Source organism: Pocillopora damicornis, chromosome 6 (genome assembly GCF_964200805.1).
Source record: "Pocillopora damicornis chromosome 6, jaPocDami1.2, whole genome shotgun sequence".
Lineage (NCBI taxonomy): Eukaryota > Metazoa > Cnidaria > Anthozoa > Scleractinia > Pocilloporidae > Pocillopora > Pocillopora damicornis.
This window is the reverse complement of record NC_142675.1, coordinates 14,675,846-14,697,023: the sequence shown is the minus strand read 5'-3', so window position 1 is coordinate 14,697,023 and position 21,178 is coordinate 14,675,846. Positions and strand designations below refer to the sequence as shown.

The 21,178-nt window shown below is 37.1% G+C and overlaps 1 protein-coding gene across 10 annotated transcripts in view; it reads right to left on the bottom strand.

Moving 5' to 3' along the window:
• LOC113665708 (rho guanine nucleotide exchange factor 11) overlaps window positions 1-21,178 on the bottom strand; it is a 47,500-nt gene that overhangs the window by 7,213 nt on the left and 19,109 nt on the right. For 7 of the 10 annotated variants that reach the window (XM_089208651.1, XM_089208655.1, XM_089208647.1 and 4 more), the window contains 31 exons: window positions 20,249-20,354; window positions 19,680-19,759; window positions 19,195-19,276; window positions 18,668-18,730; window positions 18,250-18,290; window positions 17,826-17,848; window positions 17,661-17,684; window positions 17,040-17,064; window positions 15,876-15,898; window positions 15,658-15,730; window positions 14,921-14,988; window positions 14,155-14,195; window positions 12,013-12,065; window positions 11,001-11,060; window positions 8,877-8,928; window positions 8,570-8,622; window positions 8,271-8,364; window positions 7,854-7,933; window positions 7,427-7,510; window positions 6,947-6,988; window positions 6,628-6,745; window positions 6,103-6,152; window positions 5,708-5,758; window positions 5,188-5,265; window positions 4,836-4,911; window positions 4,489-4,601; window positions 4,347-4,404; window positions 3,626-3,716; window positions 1,967-2,013; window positions 1,147-1,652; window positions 557-812 (listed from right to left, as the gene is read on the bottom strand). In XM_089208651.1, coding sequence (XP_089064777.1) covers window positions 557-812; window positions 1,147-1,652; window positions 1,967-2,013; window positions 3,626-3,716; window positions 4,347-4,404; window positions 4,489-4,601; window positions 4,836-4,911; window positions 5,188-5,265; window positions 5,708-5,758; window positions 6,103-6,152; window positions 6,628-6,745; window positions 6,947-6,988; window positions 7,427-7,510; window positions 7,854-7,933; window positions 8,271-8,364; window positions 8,570-8,622; window positions 8,877-8,928; window positions 11,001-11,060; window positions 12,013-12,065; window positions 14,155-14,195; window positions 14,921-14,988; window positions 15,658-15,730; window positions 15,876-15,898; window positions 17,040-17,064; window positions 17,661-17,684; window positions 17,826-17,848; window positions 18,250-18,290; window positions 18,668-18,730; window positions 19,195-19,276; window positions 19,680-19,759; window positions 20,249-20,354 — 2,611 coding nt within the window. The remainder of the gene's footprint in view (window positions 1-556; window positions 813-1,146; window positions 1,653-1,966; window positions 2,014-3,625; window positions 3,717-4,346; window positions 4,405-4,488; window positions 4,602-4,835; window positions 4,912-5,187; window positions 5,266-5,707; window positions 5,759-6,102; window positions 6,153-6,627; window positions 6,746-6,946; window positions 6,989-7,426; window positions 7,511-7,853; window positions 7,934-8,270; window positions 8,365-8,569; window positions 8,623-8,876; window positions 8,929-11,000; window positions 11,061-12,012; window positions 12,066-14,154; window positions 14,196-14,920; window positions 14,989-15,657; window positions 15,731-15,875; window positions 15,899-17,039; window positions 17,065-17,660; window positions 17,685-17,825; window positions 17,849-18,249; window positions 18,291-18,667; window positions 18,731-19,194; window positions 19,277-19,679; window positions 19,760-20,248; window positions 20,355-21,178) is intronic. The other 3 variants (XM_089208653.1, XM_089208649.1, XM_089208650.1) reach the window with 2 other exon arrangements.

Below are 21,178 nucleotides of genomic sequence, written 5' to 3'. Positions count from 1 at the left end.
CTATATTTCCATGAAAGCAAATTTTCTTCACGTATCAACCGCAAAAGTGGTCAATCCTTTAAAACGAACACTTCATGATGGTCCAAGACATTATCAAGACATTATCCATAAACCCGTGTTTTCATCCCATGTGGCCAAACTGTCTCTCTATAGAGGTGGCATCGCCATCGAGGGCGATTCAAACTTATTCCTGAATCTAATGTAACTAAAAAGTTCGCTTTATCGAAAAAAAATTTAAATAACTCGTAAACAGTTTAATGGTACATTCAGTGCAACAAGAACGCAAAGGTTACAGGTGAGCTGTTGATGATCACAACCGATTTCCGATATGTCAACGATTACATACTTAGCTAAGATCCCTGAAATTCCTTGTATGAAGCGAACAATAACCCAGCTAAATTAAACTTACAGCAAAGTACGAAAAAGATTCCGGGATAAACGCAGCTGGAATAGTTGCTTTATTTGTGAAAAAGAAGTGGACAGAGGAGACCTATAACACACTGTACAATTGTAATGTTCTTGTTTCCTTCTCCACCGTGACCTTTAATCTACACACCTAAAAGCACAGCAGATGAACGGGAAGGATGCCCACCAACAGACTCATCTTGTTCATCAGCAGAAAAGTGCACATAGCTTCTTCTTATCTTCAGCGTGTCGTTGGATGAGCTGGAGGATGATTCAGAAGTCAAACTGTTTCGGTTCCTTTCCAGTAAAGATCTTTCATCCACACTCTCTTCATTCGTCAGATCTGCCACAGCCGCCCTGTTGAAAAGTGAAGATCCGGCCGCTTCACCGTCCTCAGCTGAAAGAACCTACAACAGATTATAACATCACGACTGTGTTCTCGACATTTTCAAACTTTCATCGTCGGGCTCAGAGGGAAACGTCAAAACACTATACAAAATAGAGCATTATAAATATTGCTCTGCGATGACAGAGCTACAGCAATTTAAATAACGCTATTAAGCAGCGCCAGTAACACCCTATCAGCTTAAATTTGAAATTTGGAGCATTAAAACTGCGGCGGTTTGAAGAAAAACCGGGTCAGTGGTGAGACATTTTCTCTCTTGTATTCAAGGAGCTCTACCTGAGAACTCAAATATCACTCTCATTAGCTATGATCCATAAATTCATAGAAATGCTTACATCAGTTTCTGAATCGCTCGGAGGACTGGACTCAACTGTAGCCATTTGAATCTTAACTGGTGATTCGCTCTGTACTTGCACCTGTTCTTTAACATCCTTCTCTGAAACTTCGGTCTCTGTTTCCGGTTCTGAATCCGGTTCAGATTCAGACTCGAGTTGCGATTCTTGGCGACCAGTAGGTTCATTAATTTTAGGAACAGCTACTTCCTCCTGAGTGACTGGTGCCTCACTTTCCGTTTCTTCATCTTCATCATCATCTTCGTCTTGATTCTGAGTGCGATCTTCCTCGTCATCATCTCCTGGATCAGAAAAATCATCATCCGCATCAGTTTCTTTCTCTATGTCCTCCTCTTCTGCTTTAACATCTTCCTCCCTCGGCTTCTGTTCCTTGGCAGGTTCTTCCTTTGCTTGGTTGTTCACTCGTCTGCTGGGCAGCTCTGCGAGATCTAATTCCGATACAGGTTGTCGAACACCTTCAACTGATACTGCATTGCGACGACCTCGTTCTACACAAGATAAATTAAGATACCTACCATCACAGAAGTGTTTTTTTTGGGGCCACTGTTACCCGCCCGACAATTGCGCGAGGATATACTTTCAGTTTCCCTTATTCATACAATTTGCGATGGAGAGAGAATCTCAAATTCTTATCCTTTTCCATAATTTTAAAGGAAATTCTACTTCATCATGCCCTTTTAATCCAGTATGACTTTCCTCTTATTTTTTTAATTTTCTAATACGGGTAACTTCGTAAGTCCCCTTTCCAATTGAAGAATTAGAGTCCTATACAAATGGTTTAACATAAATAAATGAAGCAAACCTTTTATTTTGAATGCCTCCACAGCATCGGTTATGTACTTATACCAACTGTGGAAAGAAAGCACAATTTTCCTGTTAGCTGCTTTTTGACTACATCGATAAAAGGGTTCCTGAGAGGGCAAGTTCAAAATTCTACATGTAACTACCGTAATGATTCGATGTAGCGCCCAGGGGCCTCAAGGGAGGGCGCTTATTAAGGACAAGGCGTTTATATCAGAAGAACAGCAGAATGTGCGAAACAAAGCTCTGATGTTTCTTTGAAAACGGACTCGTTATCCCGCCCTAGATCCTTCCTTGCTAGAACCATAAACCCAGCAATCGCAAAATTTTGGACAACATCATTCATTTGAAGGAACTGTGTACTCACTTAGACATTATAGTCGAGAGACTGAGACGTAGACAACTGTTTTCATAATAAGGCTTTAAGTGAGATATTAAAGGAAGATGAACCACATTAACCACATCGTACATGCATTCTACCAGTTCTATCAGAGAAACAGAATAGGGGCGCTTATTGGAATCAGAGTGCTAAGTCAATGGGGGCACTTGTTAGCAAACACCGTGGGGCACTTATTAGAGAAGGGGCGCCTATTAAAGAAGGAGCACTTATTAGAGAAGGAGGTGCCTATTAGAGAGGGGGCACTTATTAGAGAAAGGGCGCTTATTAGAGAAGGGGGCTTATTAGAGAAGGGAGGCTTATTAGAGAGGAGGGTTTACTAGAGAGGGGGCACTCACCAGAGAAGGGGGTGCTTATTAGAGAGGGGGTGCTTATTAAAGAGGGGGTGCTTATTAGAGAAGGGACTCTTACAAGAGAGGGGGCACTAATTAGAGAGGGAGGCTTATTAGAGAGGAAGTGCTTATTAGATGGGGGGGGGGCTTATTAGAGAGGGCACGTTTAGTAGAGAGGGGGCATATTAAAGAAGGGATTACTAGAGAAAGGGCACTTATTAGAGAGAGAGGGGGGCTTATTTGAGAGGTTACGTTTAGTAGAGAGGGGGCTCATTAGAGAGGGTGGCTTATTGGAGAAGAAGCGCCTATTAGGGAGGGGGGGCTTATAAGAGAGGGGGTGCTTATTAGATAAAGGGGGCTTATGAGAGAAGAAGTGCTTATTAGAGAGGGGTCGCTTATTAGAGAGGGGCTTATTAGAGAGGGGGCTTATTAGAGAAAGGGGGCTTATTAGAGAGGGGGCTTATTGGAGAGGGGGCTTATTAGAGAAAGGAGGCTCATTAGAGAGGGGCTTATTAGAGAGAGGGGCTTATTAGAGAGAGGGTGGCTTATTAGAGTAGGGGTGCTTATTAGAGAAGGAGGGCTTATTAAAGAGGGGAAAGCTTATTAGAGAGGGGGTGCTTCTTCAAGGGAGGGCGCTTGCTCGAATCATAACGGTAAACAGGGTGTTCAGTTTATCGAGTGCATAATTCTGTCATTTAGGTGGATACCTTGGCAAATGATGATTGCTTTTCTTTTCGAGATGATTTTTTTAAAGAGGGGGCTAATTACAGAGGGGGTTTATTACATCTGTTTCTTACTAGCCTTCACATTTTATGGTTTGTTTCGTTTGGCTTAAATATACACGTTTTCTTCATACACCGCTTAGATTTACAGTTAAGCTAAATTATAGCAATTAGTAATACAATAGAGTAACATAACAGAGATTACTTACTTTTTCCTGTCTGTTACAGTTGCTGTCACCAGTTCGTAAATCTGTGGTCCAACTGATGAAGACGTACTCACAAGAAAGAAAGCTCTCTTATCTGACGGTAGTGGGATAAAGACAATCATAAAGGTAGAACTTCTATCTCATATTATGATATAAATTACTAAAAAGCAAAACTAACGCTTGGTTAGTGACTGAACACCACTTTCAACCACAAGACTACATTTGCCCGATCAGTCTGATTCACGGAAACACCAAAATACCAAAATGGGTCTGCACTAGAAAGCACTGAAACTGGTTTACGAATTGGAAAGTCTAACCAGGAGACAATACATCGGTAGTTGCACAGGGAGCAGGGCAATTCACTCTATTCCAAACTGAATTCACTTAACAATAGCAACATGATTCAATTCGGTTGACTGACCAGCAAGAGCTGCTGTCGCGCAACGGGTCTGTTGAAATCTACGGCAGGCAAGCGAACGTTTCCGCACAAGGCAAAGTCGAGGCACGAGGTGCCGACAACTTAATGAGTTGGCAACCAACCAGTAATCTACTTGGTTTTTGACTTTTACGTTGGATTCAAACAGACGCATTTGCGGTCGCTTTTATTATCGGTCAGTAGCCCTGAACAAATCACGTTGTAAAGGTGCAGAGAAATGAATGAAAAATGCAGTCATATAATAAGACTCCTCTGTTCTGTGCTGTTTATGTGAAATAAGAAACCTACCAGTTGCCACATTTCTTGTAAGCACGCTGCTCAGTTTGATGATAGGACTGTGCGTGGTCTATAGAGTAAACAAACAAAGAACGTATGATGTCTAAAATTCGGAATACAAGAAAAACTGTGAAAAGGTCTTACAAGACGTTACCTTTTCATTTAGATATCCTGCCTGGAAGGTCGAACTAAGACATTTGAGAACAAGCTTCTCATCCTGCTTTTGAAGGAGAATAAGCAAGTCTTCTAGCAACAGTACATGAAGATCTGATGAGAGAAAAAATTAAAACCCAACGTAAGCACTACAAAGTAGTCTGAAACAAGAGATGATTAGATGCCCACTTCTTCCAAATTATTTCTGTTTGCTATACCTTATATATAAAACAGATTTAAAAACCATACACAGAAAGATGTTGCTAAACAAACCTCATCGTTATAACGATTACAAAAAAATAGTGCACACAAGTTATTTCAAAATCACTTATAATCATATCAACTAACCAACACACTTGGTTCTGTTTATTCTCCACGTAAGTGGACCATCATAAACCAACTTCTTTTGGGTGAGGTCCAGGTTCTAAACATCAAGGGGCGAAAAATTCAAAGGAAATATATAATATATAGATAAATATATAAACAAATAAATACGACAACTAGTTGAAGTAAACCGTACATCAAGTTACGTTATTGATAGAAAATGAAACTAAAAGTTTTGGAGGTTCTATCTCACCAATTCCTATCTATTTCCGTGGATACCTTAAATTGTTACAAAGTAACAGCTATGGCTTGATAAAACCTATAGACCATCGGTTTTTCAGTAAAAACAAAATGTCATTCATTGATTTATCCACACCTTAAACTCCTCCATAAGTTTGTTATTGGTGTTCTCTAGAGGCCTCCTGTCGATTTTCCTCTGAAAGTCTGCCAGTCTCTGCATGAGAAAAAACCGGAAACGTCAATCGTATCTGTTGTCATCAAATTACATGCTTGAGCTGGTCGGTGGCCATTTCAGATATCGTAGGTTGCTTTTTCTTTTTTTTTAATTCATTTACTTTTTTTTATATTTCCCGTCCTTTTCTTTGCTATTGACTGCATTCCAGTGCATGAAATAAACTTACACATACTACAGTACATTGTGTATGAGCCACTGATAAGAAGTAAGCATTTACAAGCTCCATGGTTTCAGACTTCAGATATCTGCACAGCACCTAACGTAAAAACTGCAAAACACATCCCCAATTGCCGACTGGAGAGTAAGACTGGCGAAAATATGATTTCATTCTATGCCAAATGCCTCCTAATGCCGGTTAATTACCACATTTGAGTAATCTACATTTACGACAAAAGACAGATGGAGAGATTGGCCATCTTACTTGTTGATCTTCACATTCCTTAACACTTTGGTTTACGTAAGCCAGCAAGTTCTGTAACAAAAAAAAAGCGAAATGAAGCGCCGTGCAACAACAGAATATGCATCCTACGTTTATCACTGTTGTCAATCAATTAAGTATTCAACTGCTTATTGAGGCTTCTAAGACTTCCCTCGAGTGGAAAATCACCAGCTCTACGTCAAGCGATACTCGTGGCATAAAGTGGTTACCTCCATAATTTAACTTTTCTCACTGGATGGTCTTTGGAATTGAAGTCTTAACTCAACGTCAATTCCGGGTAAGATTTACCAAAAATTCAAAGATTTGCTGGGGGATATAACTTCAAAGTGGAGCTCGTACAACTCCAAAATGTCAAAATCTTAACTAACATCTCTTACCTTGGTACACTGTATTGCTCTCTCGATACTTCTACAATCTTCATGTGAACCTACGTAAAAATAAAAGCTTATTAAAGACTTGATCTAATCTTTGGTTCCAGTTTCCTTAACCTCTTCTTAAAAATTGTCACCATACATTATTTTATGCTAAGAAAACAACTGGACTAAAACATATTTCAATGAACATTCTTTTTTTTTTTTTTTTGAATTCGTGTAAAGGGCTAGAGCAGCAAAGCAGTGAAATCAAAATATAGTTCTTCATCTGTAGAAAATGTCAAAGTTTAAAACAATGCACTTTGGGTTTACCCAAAATGGTGGTCAGCTGTTTGATGTTACGATCTCTAACAGTTTCTTGAAGTCATGGGAGTTATGATCAAATCCCTGTTTGATCGACTATAAATTTTAAGTATGATAAGGTAGGCGAGGAATAATATTTGGCTGCGACATAAACAATTTTTTGTCTGTAGCAACCATACTTGAAACAGATTTCGGAGTGACTACAGTAGTCGCTACAGTGACACGTACTTGGAGTATTTTTCTGTATGCCTTCCAACAACATCGGGTATTTCGTCAATCGCTGATAGCTGTTTGAAATAATATCTTGCAGTCTTAACCTCCGACAGAGAGGATCATTTTCACAATTCTGTATGAAAACAGGAAAGGCAAAATATCACCATAAACTTATTACATAATAAACTCAGAAAATCAAGATAACCTCAGTACAGTGCTATAAACTAAGAACAAATCTATAAACTTAGTTTCGCTGTTTCATTACATATGGAACTTAACTACGAAGGTGGTGGTTGAACCATATTTTCAAAGTACAAATATGAAATGCACATACCACTATAAACTGTTGCAGTTTTAAATCTTTTCTCTGTCGATGCTGAAATAAAGGGAATCATCGAATTGTGAATACCTTAAATTAACGTAGGTTCTGATATAAAAATTACACCTTTTTCATTGCTGCACATCTGTAGGTAACTTCCAAGAAAAAGCAGAACCATTCTAAGTGCAGTCCTTTCCCAGCTCAAAGCTTGGATTGCTAGCATCGCTGATGTAAAATCATGTGTACAGGACCACAAACGGGTGAAAAAAGGAAATCGTACGGTACAGTGTCTTCAGTATTGCTTTACAGTTCAGTGCTTAGTTTGCCACAATCTCCTCCATGATTAACAAACTTTTGATGTGTCTCTAGAATATGTACAAGTGAGTAGATTCGGAGGCCAATGTATTAGGATATCTTTCATCTCTACCCCGCGTTTCATCACAGTGAAGTTAAGATGGTTCTTTAACACGTAAAACTTGGACTTGATCCACTAACCTTGAGCTGCTCTAAAGCAAATTTCTGATGGTTACAAAATTGTGCGCAAGCCTCTTTTGCTTGCTCACCAGGTTCTCCGTCGAACTGGAGAGAGAAGAAAATCCAAGATTAAAAAAACCATTTCACAAGCTAGATTTACGAAAGATGTAGTGGACAACAATGCCTCCCAAAATGACTACATGATGAGAAGAGTAAATAAATCAAGAACAGTACTAATCAAATCCATAGCAAGGAACGTCCACACTACAAGAAATTCCCTTTTGAGAATTACAACTACAACAACAATAACAAAAACAAAATTACTCCATAACAGGGAAACTTCACGCTACAAGCCTTGACCTTCTTGCATCACAATAACAACAACAAAAACAAAACGAGGAACTAAACAACAATCTGTACCAAAGAACGTACACTTTGTGGGCCTTACCCTATCGAGCATAACGTCTCCAATACAAGTAATAACTTCCTCAGATTCTTGTCTGGCCATCATGCTCTGCATTAATGACACTACAAGGAAACACAAAAGACAACACAATTATATTTTTTATACTCATCCGCCTTGAACTTCTGCAAGAATGTTGCACTTCAACAACAAAACCTGAGTACTCATCTAATCTAGTTTTAATTCAAAATATCTCAAGAAAGACACCTCAAATGCATCAACTTACTGAATCAATAAGAAGTATGGATTCTAACAAACTTCGCTGATAACAGTTACACGTGCACTTGAGATGAAGGTGGTATTGCATCAACTCAGCTCATTGAAGTGAATACTGCGCATTTGATTGTTTGGGGGAAGGATTCTCGTGAAACAAAACTTAAAAGAAACTTTTTGCTTCCTTACCATGAAGTTGAATCAAAGCATCCAAGTTCGGAAAAAGTTGGTGGATTTGCGTATAAGGCATAATATTCATTTTTATCATGGGTTTGTAGAAAACCTGAAAACAAACAACACATTTCAATGTAAAATCATCTACTTTGGGGAAACTCGTCACTTAATTCTGCACCTCCTTCCCAGGCTCTCCCTTACCCCACCTCAAGGGTTGAGACGTGGAGAGAAGAGAGAGCCTGGGAAAGGGATGTTAAATACTGGAGAGGAACTTTGGAGACAGTTTACATAACATGCAATTACACTTCTCTCACCTTGCTAAGGACTTTTAAATTTCTAACGTGAGTTCTTTCAGTGTAGATAAGCTCTGGTAGGGAGGAAGGAAACAGTTATAAAAAGTAACAAGTTAACTTAAATCTAGTATTTTTCCATCTTTATGACACCAGACAATTTTCCATGTGGCCATTACTGTAATTCACAGTTTGTACGAGTATGAACTACATGTGCATTCAAATAAATAGTAAAACAGTTAGCAGTTCAAAGCTTCTGCGGCTTGCCACATGTTCCAACTTCTCGCTTATGTTGCAAAATTGAAAGAATATGTTTTAAGTTAATAATTACCATGAATGAATTCTTGTCGCTTTATTTCTTTTGTCTTTAACTTCTTTACAGTCTATTGAAGGAAGGAAAAAAAAAGAGACAACGTCCACTACAATTTAACGCAATTCCGTACTTAACTAGGTAACTTTCAGTCTTCTCTTTTTCCTTCCAGTTCTCAGACGAAATGGCACGATACATCCTGTCCTATTCATATTTCTATACTAATACTCGACCCATACAGGAAGAAAACAGACAACTGCCTGTCAAATTAAAAACTTGTACAGAAATCTCTCCATAAATGACTTAGGGGAATGATGTATACATTAATACAATACCTGCAGGTGCAGGAAGGACTACTTGATTTGTCTCAATTAAAGGAAGCCTCCACCAGAGGATCAAGTTGCCATCAAACTGATGGAAATGCTCAGTTTGTTGTCAGTTTATCAAGATTCGGTAGAAATTAATGAAATAAGAACTAATGTGTGTTTCCAGAAAATATCCATACCCCCACCACGGAGGGAATTGGAAATTCCAGAGGGGTGGGGGGGTCAAAGTCCCAGGAAATTCCAGGGGGGATGGGGGGTAAGAGGCGAAATTTTCGTCCAGAGGGTAGGAAGTCGATCGACTTTCTTCGTATGTCAATTGGCGCCTTTTACCTACTTTAGTGGGACGTTCTGAAGTTTAAGTTGTTAAATTACGATACTTCTAACAGTTCTGCAGCAAAAGAAAGTTTTCTTTTATCCTTGTAGCGCTTTGGAACATAAATAACATCAAATAAAGAAGAGAATCACTTTGTTTTTCGAACGGAGCCGCCATTACTCGTTACCAGTCTCCAAAGATTACAACCAACAGGAGTGGTTACCTAGGGATTTTCCTCGGTCATAACACGTTTCGCGTTCGTAAAATTTACAAATAACTGTCTCGGTCTCGCAAAAAAAAAAAAAAAAACGCTGGTCTCGCCGTCTCGCAAAGTTTCGCATAAATTTACCATTCACTACCCCTTATTGACTCCAGCCATCTATTAATTTTGATCTGCACTGAGCTTAATTCCGTTGCATCATAATGTGTAGGAGACTTGACGATTTCTTTATGGCTTACTTGCTTGCGATGTTACAATGAATGATAAGTACAGTCGTACCGTAGTAGAAAACAGTTGATAGTAACATTGAGAAACATTAGGATCCAGGGCTTTGTATATATGCGCGTGGGACTGGTAACTAGCCAAGGTTTGTTTATGCACAATCGGACGAAATTATCGACCCGCTGTTAACAAGAATCAATGCTTGTGTGAAGAAATTTTACATTAGAGGCTGGAATTTGGAAAGATGAGTTCAAAATAACTTACTGCTGACTCGGTTTTCTCTTTTGCTCTCCCTTATTTATGACACAATTTTGTACAAATTTACGTTGCTCAATGTGATTTCGAACGTTTCCATTTCAAGTGCACGCAATTTTCTCAGTACATTGTACAAACTTAACAGTTCAAAAGTGTTTTGTTGCGACTTGTACAGTTTTTTTCTCCTTTCGTGTACTGAGAATACTGTGTTAAATGTTTAAGGATAAGTATTGTATTTAAAAATAAAGCAAACATTAAGTTTAAGCTAGTTAGCGACGTTTACCTTGCGCGTGTACGCCATCTCTCGAATATACACGCGACAAAATCACACGTCCCTCTTGTTTGTTGTTTGCTACGAGAAAAAAATATATTTCCAGGGGGTATAGGGGGTGGTAGAAAATTCTTTGGAAATTCCAGAGGGGTGGGGGGGCTACCACTGCTACCCCAAAATGGAAAATCCGAAGGGGTGGGGGGTCCTATATGAAATTCCCTCCGTGGTGGGGGTTGGATATTTTCTGGAACTACACAATACGTATAAAAACTAGAAACAAATGCAAACAATATTGGTGTTTGAATTTCCCGGTAGGCGCCGTATTGGATCGAATGCCGAAATACGGTAGGCCTTCTTTCATGTAGACAGTAGAGGCAACAATAAAGCGTCCAACTTTGAAACATGACGGCGCGCAAAAAATTCCACATTCAAAAACAGGCAAAATCTCTTTCGATAGCTTCTCACTCTAATAACTTATTTCCCATTTTAAGACCATTGGTTCCTGCCATGGACGTTTCCTTAAGAACAGGTTAAGTACCTTCTTATCTATAACTTGTTGCCATGGTGTTGGTTGGGCATCTACTTCCATGTCTGGGTCCTACATCAAATAAACCATTGATCAGCAGATGAATCGTATCAGTTGGAAAACACTGCATCACAGCTACATTATGAATATCATTTTACTGTCATTAAATGTCTGCTCGGAGAAATGTGGTCAGACTTCTCTCTAAAAGTAATCTTGCAATGGCTTTTCATGCTCTCAACCAGCTGGTTAAAATTTTATCCAATAGTATGTAAAACTCTCCAAGAACAACTTCCCTTAGCAAATTTTTCTTAGGACAACACACCTTCTTTGTTTTCGTAATCTCTAAATTTTTAATCATTTTGTAAAACAAGAAAGATGTTACCATGGCAGAACGTGTATGTACATACCCCATTGCTGCCTAACGTTTGAAGCATAAATATCAAACTATTAAAACCCCGTCCAATCTTAAAATGATAGACATTACACTTATTACCAAGGAAAAAAATTTCAAATCTCCCCATAAAATTTTCCTCATATAAATTTCAGAAGTAAGAACTAAGCTTCCTAAGAAAGGTTCGGGGGCGAACCAGTAAAGGTGTGGGTGAATTTGTTTTACGTTAAGGGCGAACTAGCAAAGGTGCCATGGGGCGCACCTCTCCACAAACGGAAAACCATTAATATATAGATTTAGCCAAGCCTAAAAGCGGAGCTCGCATTTTTTTTTCCCCGCACGTCTCAAGGGCACAACGCCTTGCCCCGGCCGGACTAGAACCCTGGTCGTCCGACTCGGAGCCCAGTACACTGACCACTGGACTACTCGACAAAGCCGTGGCGTTGGCGTGCCCGCGGTACAGTTGACCACGCATGGTAAAAGTAGCACCTTGTACGGTCGCACGGTCGTACATCCAAATTTTTTCGGCTTGATGGGTTACTGCTATTTTATATAATTATGGGGCTACGCGAGCTCCGCTATAAATAACGATGTAAAAGAGAATGAAAGTTCATAACAGGGATCATAACTTACCGGTTCTTCTTCTGGGGGCAGAAAAGAAGGAGACCGTGAGCGGGCACGTCTCCCTGAGAGCAAATAACACAGATTAGATGTGGAAGTACAAACAAAGGGTGATGACGGAAATCATATGCTAATAACTTCGTTTAAGTTTACTTAGCGTTACCAACAAAATAGCAGTTTTAAATGAAAAACTTTTCATCATCTATTTTAGGTAAAGATATCAAAATTATGTTTAACTTACCAAGAAAATTGTCGTTTAAGTTTCTTAAGAAATTATTTAACTTGTCCTGAAAACAACTTTATCAGATGCCTATTCTACACGAAAAAAACTTCTAAGAGAAAAAACATGAAATTTCGGTATACATAGGAACTTATAAAAGCTTCCTTGACATCATCTCCTTAACCACAGGTTTAAAGGTCAATGCACAACAAAAAGTACGATTCTTCCTCTGAAGGACCCAACTTGCTTTCTTTTGAACTCTTCCTGTCTTTCATATGAACACTTTTTAAAAAACTCACCTTGAAATTTATACGCAGTCACATTAAAAAGATCACAAAGTGCTAAACAGTGCTGCTAGGAAATGCTGCAATCATATCAACATTTTTCATGTGTATGATGTTGTATGTAAAACAAATGTATGTACAGTGACCTGAATGCAGTGAATGTGCTGCCCTAGTCGAGACAACTTAACACCTCCTAATTAGTTAAGCAGGTAACAGCACACAGGTTATGACGCCCATCACACAGTCGGTTGATGGTATATTACAACTATCTAACAGCAGAACTGTTATTTTGCTTTCGCCAACATTAGAAAATCAAATGGATTAACCATTAAAATGGCCAGTGATTTGGTGAACCAGAAATCACTCGAAAAAGCCTGTATTTTTTGACTAGCTAATATGACACTTTTTTCCTCTACAAAATCAAGCTCTGAATGACAAACTTTTGACAAGATACAGCCTTGCAACATAAAGAATCCTATCATCACATAAAGGTGCCGTGCAAGTTCAAGGCTGGTACTTATGCTCCTAAAGAAAAAGCATTTTTTTAAGTGTGCTGTTTGACAGTTCAGTTGATATTAATTAGAATTTGCCACATAAAAGAGGTTTGTTGGATACTTGACAGGCTCTGAGGTTCTCCCCTGAGACAATTGTATCAAATTCCACAAGAACTCAAACCCAATCATGAACCATTTTCGCTTTAACCTCCATAAAGATTTCTGTTTTCAAACTAACCATTGCATTAAATCTAAAATTACTGACCCTAAAAGTTAAATGCTTTCATATATTATCATTACAGAGCCATAATTCAATTAGCAGCTGTTTTTCAGACAAAACTAATACTAATATGATTACTGTTAAAGTTATTAGGAAATTATTATTGGTGTAGTTTCATTGTGGTCATGTGAAAGTGAAGGCTTGAGATGAATAATTTTATGAAAACATTTATGAAAGTCAAATGAAAGTCAAATGAAAGTCAAATGAAAGTCAAATGAAAGTCAAATGAAAGTCAAAAGAAAGTCAAATGAAAGTCAAATGAAAGTCAAATGAAAGTCAAATGAATGAAAAGACAAAATGACACAGTTTAAATGTGCAATACCAGTACAGGTTAACAGTTTCATTTAGAGTCATACACCCTTCATCCTTTCAGCATTTTGTTATTTCCATGTCCTCATGCACCAAAATGCATTTTTCCCAATCATCTATTAATTTCATCCACCTTATATAATTTTACTGTCTGTAACAGATAAATATTTAGTAAGAAAGCATTAAAAATGCAGAAAATAAAAGGGGCCAGAAATAACAAATTGCTGAAAAGGTTGTATTCCACAAACCTATAGCAAATGCATGTAATATAATAAAAAAAATTATCAATATGTAAAATAAGTTTGCATTGCGATTCAACACTCAACATAAAGGAAGTGGTTAGAGAAAGGACAGTGTCACGAGTTAAACATGCACAAAACAACCTTCAGCATGAAAGGTGTTGATGACTTGGTGAACTGCCTGGCTGAATGATGAAATGTTTGCAAAGTGTAACAAAAGAAAGGGCCAGGTCTTTAAAGAATTCTCAAATCTAGAAAGGCAACTGTTGGTGCATGGCTCACAACACTTCCCTCTTTTTTAACCCTATATCTATACCACAAAACATACCATCTTCAGAAAGTACATCCATTGTGGGAGGATCCACACCACTGAAAAATCAAACAAGAGCAAAATCAAGAGAGATTTCATACAATTTGGTACGTTGATGCCATGCTTTTCAAAACAGCCACAACAAAGAAAAATAACAGCTGCACTGTTCATGCAAATTTAAAAAAAAACATTTGAAGCACTTACCGATAATCATTCCTAATACAGAATTTAAGGGAGGAAAAAAATTGTAAGTATCACTAGGTATTGTACAAGGAAACAAAGCACACATCTTGTTTGCCACACAATTGTCTTTCTTAATTTTAGAGCCATGCTGGTTATGAGAAGATTACAGGGTGGAAATTAACTTTTTTCTATCCTCTACAAAAAAAAAAAGAGATATTTATAATTATTATGGCAAGATAGTCCTGAGATAAATCTTAGCATTATGGTCCATATTTTGCCATACAGACTGTTTCCACAGAAACAATCATAAGTTAAGGATTTTGTGAAAATTCAAACTAAACACATTTAGTCCAAGTGCCATGTAATAAACTACTTACTAACCAAGCTTTCCTTGCCCTGTACTGAGGAATATTAGCCCTTGTTCGTTTTTGTATGGACCTTGTAGCAGTTGGTCAGTACTACCACAACCTTGGGCCAATATTGGAGGGTGCGACTTCATATTCAGTTAGTGAGAGGTTAATATTTTTTGCCGTTGCTACATATTTAAACAACTGAGACGGGTATTTAAGTCTATCTGAGTTTACACATGCAGACCACTTACACAGAATCCACAGGTCCTGCCACAGATTTTCTTATCCTCATATTCATTATCTTGTTACTGAATTCTCTCTAAACATCAAGGAAATAATATATTACAAATACCATAATTTCATATGTTCAAGTGTAGCTTCAAACACTTGCTTGGTGGAAACTACAAGACATATACCTTGCAAATGCAAAAACCTTAACAATCAACAAAATGTTGCTTTTTCAGCTGCAATAGACCACACTTTACATCAGTTTACCGGTGTAAAAACTGACGTGCGATGCTGAGAAAACATACAAAAAGTTTGTAAATCATGAGCCATAGGCCAGTGATTTACAAAATTTCCAAACATAGATATCATGGCCAAAATAAAAAATAAAATCAAAATGGTTTCATTGATTCTTTCACTAATGTATATATATTTGTTTTTGGACAGTGATATTTTTTGGTTCTCAACATCCTTCTTGTTACTCTACCCACTTACAGGAGGTCTGAAGCAATAAGTTTTGAAGTATTTAAAACATCACCAGATAATTCACAGAGGAAAAGCAGCATATCAATAGAATTTTCACTAGAAAGAGGCCAATGAGGTTCATGCAAGTAAAAGTTCATGTACAACTATCGAACCCATGCCATTCGGAAAGAGATCTACACTGAATAAAATACCAGCTCTTTTAATATTTCACTTGTAAAAATAATGTCAAAAGATCACTTTACACATCAATGTTCGTTTTTGGGGTTAAAATACTCACAGGTGTTTTCATACTCTCTGATCTTCCAACCTTTGGAAGGTGTGGTTTATCAAGAAACAGCTCACTTGTACTGCTAAACAAAAGCAAAATAAAGCAGACACCAACATTAGCAATGAAAGAGATAGATAATAATTTCAAATAACACCACTTCATGATTTCAAAATAAATCTTGATTCATTTTGATAAAGCAAATTAGTAAGAATCCTTATAATGCTAACCTTTTGATCTTTAACATTCCCTCCTGAGAAACCAAATCAAAAAACACAAAACACAGTCAGTGATCTGTTAAAGTTAAAACTTCTATCTCATAACATATATACCAACATGAAGATTAAGAGCATTAGAGTTAAACCCCATTATAAAAAAATTAATCTAAAACAATTTTAAAATTTGAATTAGGAAAGCTTTTTTAGTGGAAAGTATTACTATTTTAAGGTGCACAAAGATGAAATTTACATCATTAAGATCCTGATCAACCTGAGCTACATGTACCCTTACTATGGGTAGGACTGTGGTGCAATAACTCTCTTATGTCAGGCAGATACAAATGTCACACAAAATAACATGATATCCCTTACTGATTTACTAATAGTGTAAATCAACAGTCAAAGGCCAAAGCTCTCATTTGAATGGTACATTTTAAATCAACCACCTTGCCAACTCCCAAATGATTTGTTAAAAAGATGTCATATTGTTCACAACAAAAAACAAGTATGATCCCTACTCTAATGCCCAAATGATTAATTAGTGACTACCATATTAACTCGGTATAAGCCGAACTTGCATAAAAGTCAACCCCCCATTTTCAAGGTCAAAGATCAGATTTTTTATCATTTCTAGTTAAAGAAGTAAAATTCAGAGGGATAGAAATTTTCCAAACAGTTAATCTCTTATTTCTGAGAATTAATTGAAAACAAGGTGAATTAAAAAAACTGCGGAGCAAAATGTAACCTTGTGTAATAAGACCATGCAAAAAATAGCATTTGACAAGTCACTAAACTACTGTAATCATTCAATGAAAATGAAAGTTCAACACTATAAACAGCAGCAAAGCTGTAAGACAAAATGTCCACTCTACAGATCAGAAGACACAACAGAAGTCAGCTCCAGTAGGTTTGTCTTTAAGCCACTTAAAATTTATTATTCCAAACTTTTTCGCTGATGAAGAATGTGCTGAAGAAAATGAATGCCCTGAAGAAACTCAAACACAATTAGAACTGGTTTTGTAAACTTGGTTTTCCTGACCGACTTCAGGCAGATTGCTTGGGTCAGGTCTTTGTGTATAACTCATGTTTAAGTTGAGGGTGATTTTTTTAGTCAAAAAAGGTCGACTTATACATGAGTAAATATGGTACTTCAGAAAGAATAACTGGGAAACTCACCTCACCAGAACCAATAAATCCTTCCCTATGAATCAAAATTTAAATGTGGAAATATTTAGGTTGATGTAATCTAAATCTTCCTTGATGTCTTTACTTTCCAACATCACTACATCAAGTAATAACAGTGATGTTAAGAGAAAAGACCTCCATTTGCTTAACTATTCCAATTTAAAACCTGCCAATGACAAGCACAAAATGGGGAAAATAGTGATACCCAATCAATGAAATAAACACTGTTTCTCCATGGAAAATCTCTTTTACCTAGAAATTACCGCATAAAAATTACCCTCTCTTTAACCAAACACCTAAATAAACACCAAATCACAGAGCGCAATCAATGAAACAAACTTTCCACCATTTAACACAAGTCTCAACAGGAAAAATCTTGTAGCTGGGAATAACTTGCTGAATATTATCCCTCACTAAACTTCTACCAAAAATCAGAATCTGCTGACACTTTCCAGTTGGAAGAATAATTGTGCAAGTTTGAAAAGTACTTTGCACCCTGCTGAAACTTACATGTATATACAATGTTTCTAAAAGTGAACCAAAGCCAAAATGAATTCCATATGAAGAACTTGAAATTACCCCACGTCATCACAAGCTTCATTGAGCACTTACCTGGACAGGTCATCTGCAGTCATTCTAAACCAAACAAACATATCAATCAATAAAAAAAACCACAAAAGAATGAGTCTAAGCAATGAGACTTGATTCATGTACATGGTAGCAAGCTACTACAGTCACACTTAAGTATCACAAATATGAGTACAATTGTGTTCTCACCCTCTGTCTCTGCCACCAGAAATCTGGAAAACAAGACTTTGATTAGTAAGAACAGTGACTGGGTCATAGGGCAAAAGACAATTAAGGGAGAGAGTTGAAAACATTAGACCAATCAAACTTGTTACTAGTTCAATAAAATCATCCCCAGGGAATTTCAGTTCCTTTTAAGTGATTCTGAGTTGGAAATCCAGACAAGTATACAATAGTTTAGTTTCTCTACACCTTCAACTTCACGCAAGCCTTTCCTTTATTTAGGATTTGAACCTTTAGACAGATTCTCTCTACAGAATAAAGGTTTCAAAACCTATTGCCAAGAACAATTGCCAAGTATTTGAATCTGTTCTGCCACTTGTTGACAAACCTTTGGAAATGAAGGCAGATTAAGAGTTTTGTATGGCTCCAATTAAAGAGCACTGATACTTACCAGATCTTCATCAAATGAACCACTCTTTTTCTTGTTGTGCTCTACAGAACAAAAACATGAAACATATGCCTGGATGGGTCTTTCAACAGCCTCATATTCACAATGTGGCAACAGGGTAAGAAATTGGAGAACCCTGCAGGCAAACCTGACTAAAAGCTGTTTTGGGAACAGAAAGGTTTGGTGCCACAGGAGAGGAGGACTATTAGTTTTGTTTGTTTGGTTTTTTTTCGTATAGCTATTTACTTAAAAAATTTAAAAATCAAAGAAATAAAAACACACACAGGTTTAGTCACTGTGACAAAGTCCAATTTGTAGTAAAAACATTGTTAATTTTCCTTGTGCAATTTGTGCAATAAATAAAGCGAATACTGATGTATTTAAGATATGCAGATTAGTATTTACTTCCCCTGATACATACCTGTGTTTCCAGTGTCTGATTCATTCTCATCATCATTTTCTGGGTTCCAATTTTTCCCCCCAACTACATAACAAAAAAAAAATTCCATTGCTCACATACAACTATGGCATATTTGGAAGGTTTTTTTTTATACTGTCTATGGGAAGAGATGCAATCTTTAGATAGCCTAATATATTTTGTAAGGATTTATCTGCCAAATAAAATCCTTCCACCCATGGGTTCTGACTCTGAGCCCCTAAATATCATTACAAAATGCCTCCATTTACTCAATAGTTATTCCTTCTCTCATTTACCCTTCCTTCCACCTTTTCTCTCTCCTTTTATTAAATAATTGACCAGTCTGTAGTGTGGAACAAACATTATAAGAAAATGAAGCCTGAAGCAGTTTTAGTTTAAACATTCATCATGGTTCCACTTTGTCATGAAAACTCAATTAATCCAACAATTTCTCTAATTACTATCAAAGCACAAAGAAAAAAGTTATCTTTTGTTTTGATTTATAAGTCCTTGAAATACATGTCACTTACAAGGAGATGGCCCCACTGGTTGACTAATTTTCCTTGAATTATTTGCAAATGACGGTGACCTGCCAGTTTGAGTGGTAGGTTTCTAAAAGAAATAACACAATAGATCACAGCTCATTGTTGCAAAATGCTGCAGTTTTTATAAAAAATATCAGTCATACTTGGACATTGATAGTCTTAGCTGGAACTGAAACAGACATTCAAACAATTTTCCTTAAGATAAAAATAAGTGTTAAATTAATAATTGCATTAACAACTTGCATCTTCATCCTGTTCATCATGCTAACTGAGATAATCATTTGATAATCAGATCCTAACTGAAAAAGCAAGGATTATCCATAAATTGGATAGTGCTATACCCCACACCAACAAAATTTAACTTTGAACAAATTTCCTTCACCAGTCAGAGGTTTAAATCTTGCTTTAGACAGTCAACAAATCTTCTGTGAACAATAAACTAGGCTGAACATCTTGTCTACTTCACTCACCCTTTCCCTTTTTTTCTTTGTTCCTGGACATTCCTCAATTGTCTCAAAACAGCTTCCTTTATGTACATTGTATTCACAAGCTAGTAATTGATCAAAGACAAAGGTAGTATTCCATAAAGAGAAATCAAAACAGCATTAAGAGGGTGAATTGGCAATGTTTATATTAAGAGATATGTTCTCAAGAGTTTTTTTTACTTTTGTTAAGAAAGTTTCCAGGCCCCTTAACTAAACAACAGGGGCATTGGGGGAACTTAATAGGTAAAAGTTAATATCAGTTCATAACTGGCTTCCAAAAATTAATCGAGATGTTTCCCTCTTCCACTCAAGGATTGGAATTTCCATGGCTAAAGGGATTGATCTCTTTCCTTCCTGAGAAACTTTGAAAAACCTAAGTTTTGTTAAAACTAGAGGAGAGCTGTGTATACTTTTCTAAACTTGCACTTTGAATCACACAGCATGTAATGAACTGGTAAATCATTGTTATTTTCTTCATCTTCCTCAGTGGAAGATCACATAACTACACATGCTCCCTTATGTTTAATTGCATCAGTTCCAATCATTGAACATACTTGAGCACTGGTATCCTTGGTCTCCAGCCCCCCACAGCAGGTAACCACAGTGATTGCAGTAAGTTGGAGTTGTATACTGTGTACTAACAAAGTGGTGCCCTTTCATCTGCCATAATACAAAGTCAGTTATTAATCAAAGAACTCCCTGGGAAAGGCCTCAGAGGAAAAGAGGATTAGGTATGGAAACAATTTTTTTGTTTGTTCAAAAGCTTCCTTTTAGGTCTCCAATTCTGCTAGTACATATCAGCATTTCCCTTATTTAACAACACTATATCGTATTGTTTATAAAGCTGGTAAAAAAGCGATAAAAGACCACGACATTAAGCAGAGACCCAATATAAAATTATGTGTTTGAAAGATGCTTCTTAAGCTCCATCAAACTTTCAACTATGAAAATGATTTACATAAAGTGAGAGAACAAGTCAGGGAAACTAACTAGAAGTCTACCTGGTAAAATGATGAAAGATAAGAAACAAGGGGTGGAAGTGCCTTTCTAGAAAAGAAAATTTAATTATGTCTGAAACAATGAAAGTTGTGCCTAGCAGCATGCATTTTGCCTTAACTTTAGGGGTTCTCTTTTTATTCATTATTTTTTCTTTTCAAGACATGCTTGTTTCAGTCTGAACATAAGAAATACAACAAAAATGACTGAAACAGTAAAAGCAGTACATTAGGTTTATGCTGTAGTAAGGATATATTATCTTCCTTTAGGCTCAGAAGATTACACGTATGTGATCCCAAACTCTAAGAGACCAAACCCCTCTGTTTTTCGGCAAAAACCAAGTGACCAATCTGCCCCCTACCATTACTTATTCAATACAACTTTCACAATTAAAAGATCAGTCTGGTCATGAGGAGAGTTACCTAAGAGAGGCTGAAGACAGTGATAGCTTAACTTCTAGAATTGCTTTACACTGCTTGTTTATATTC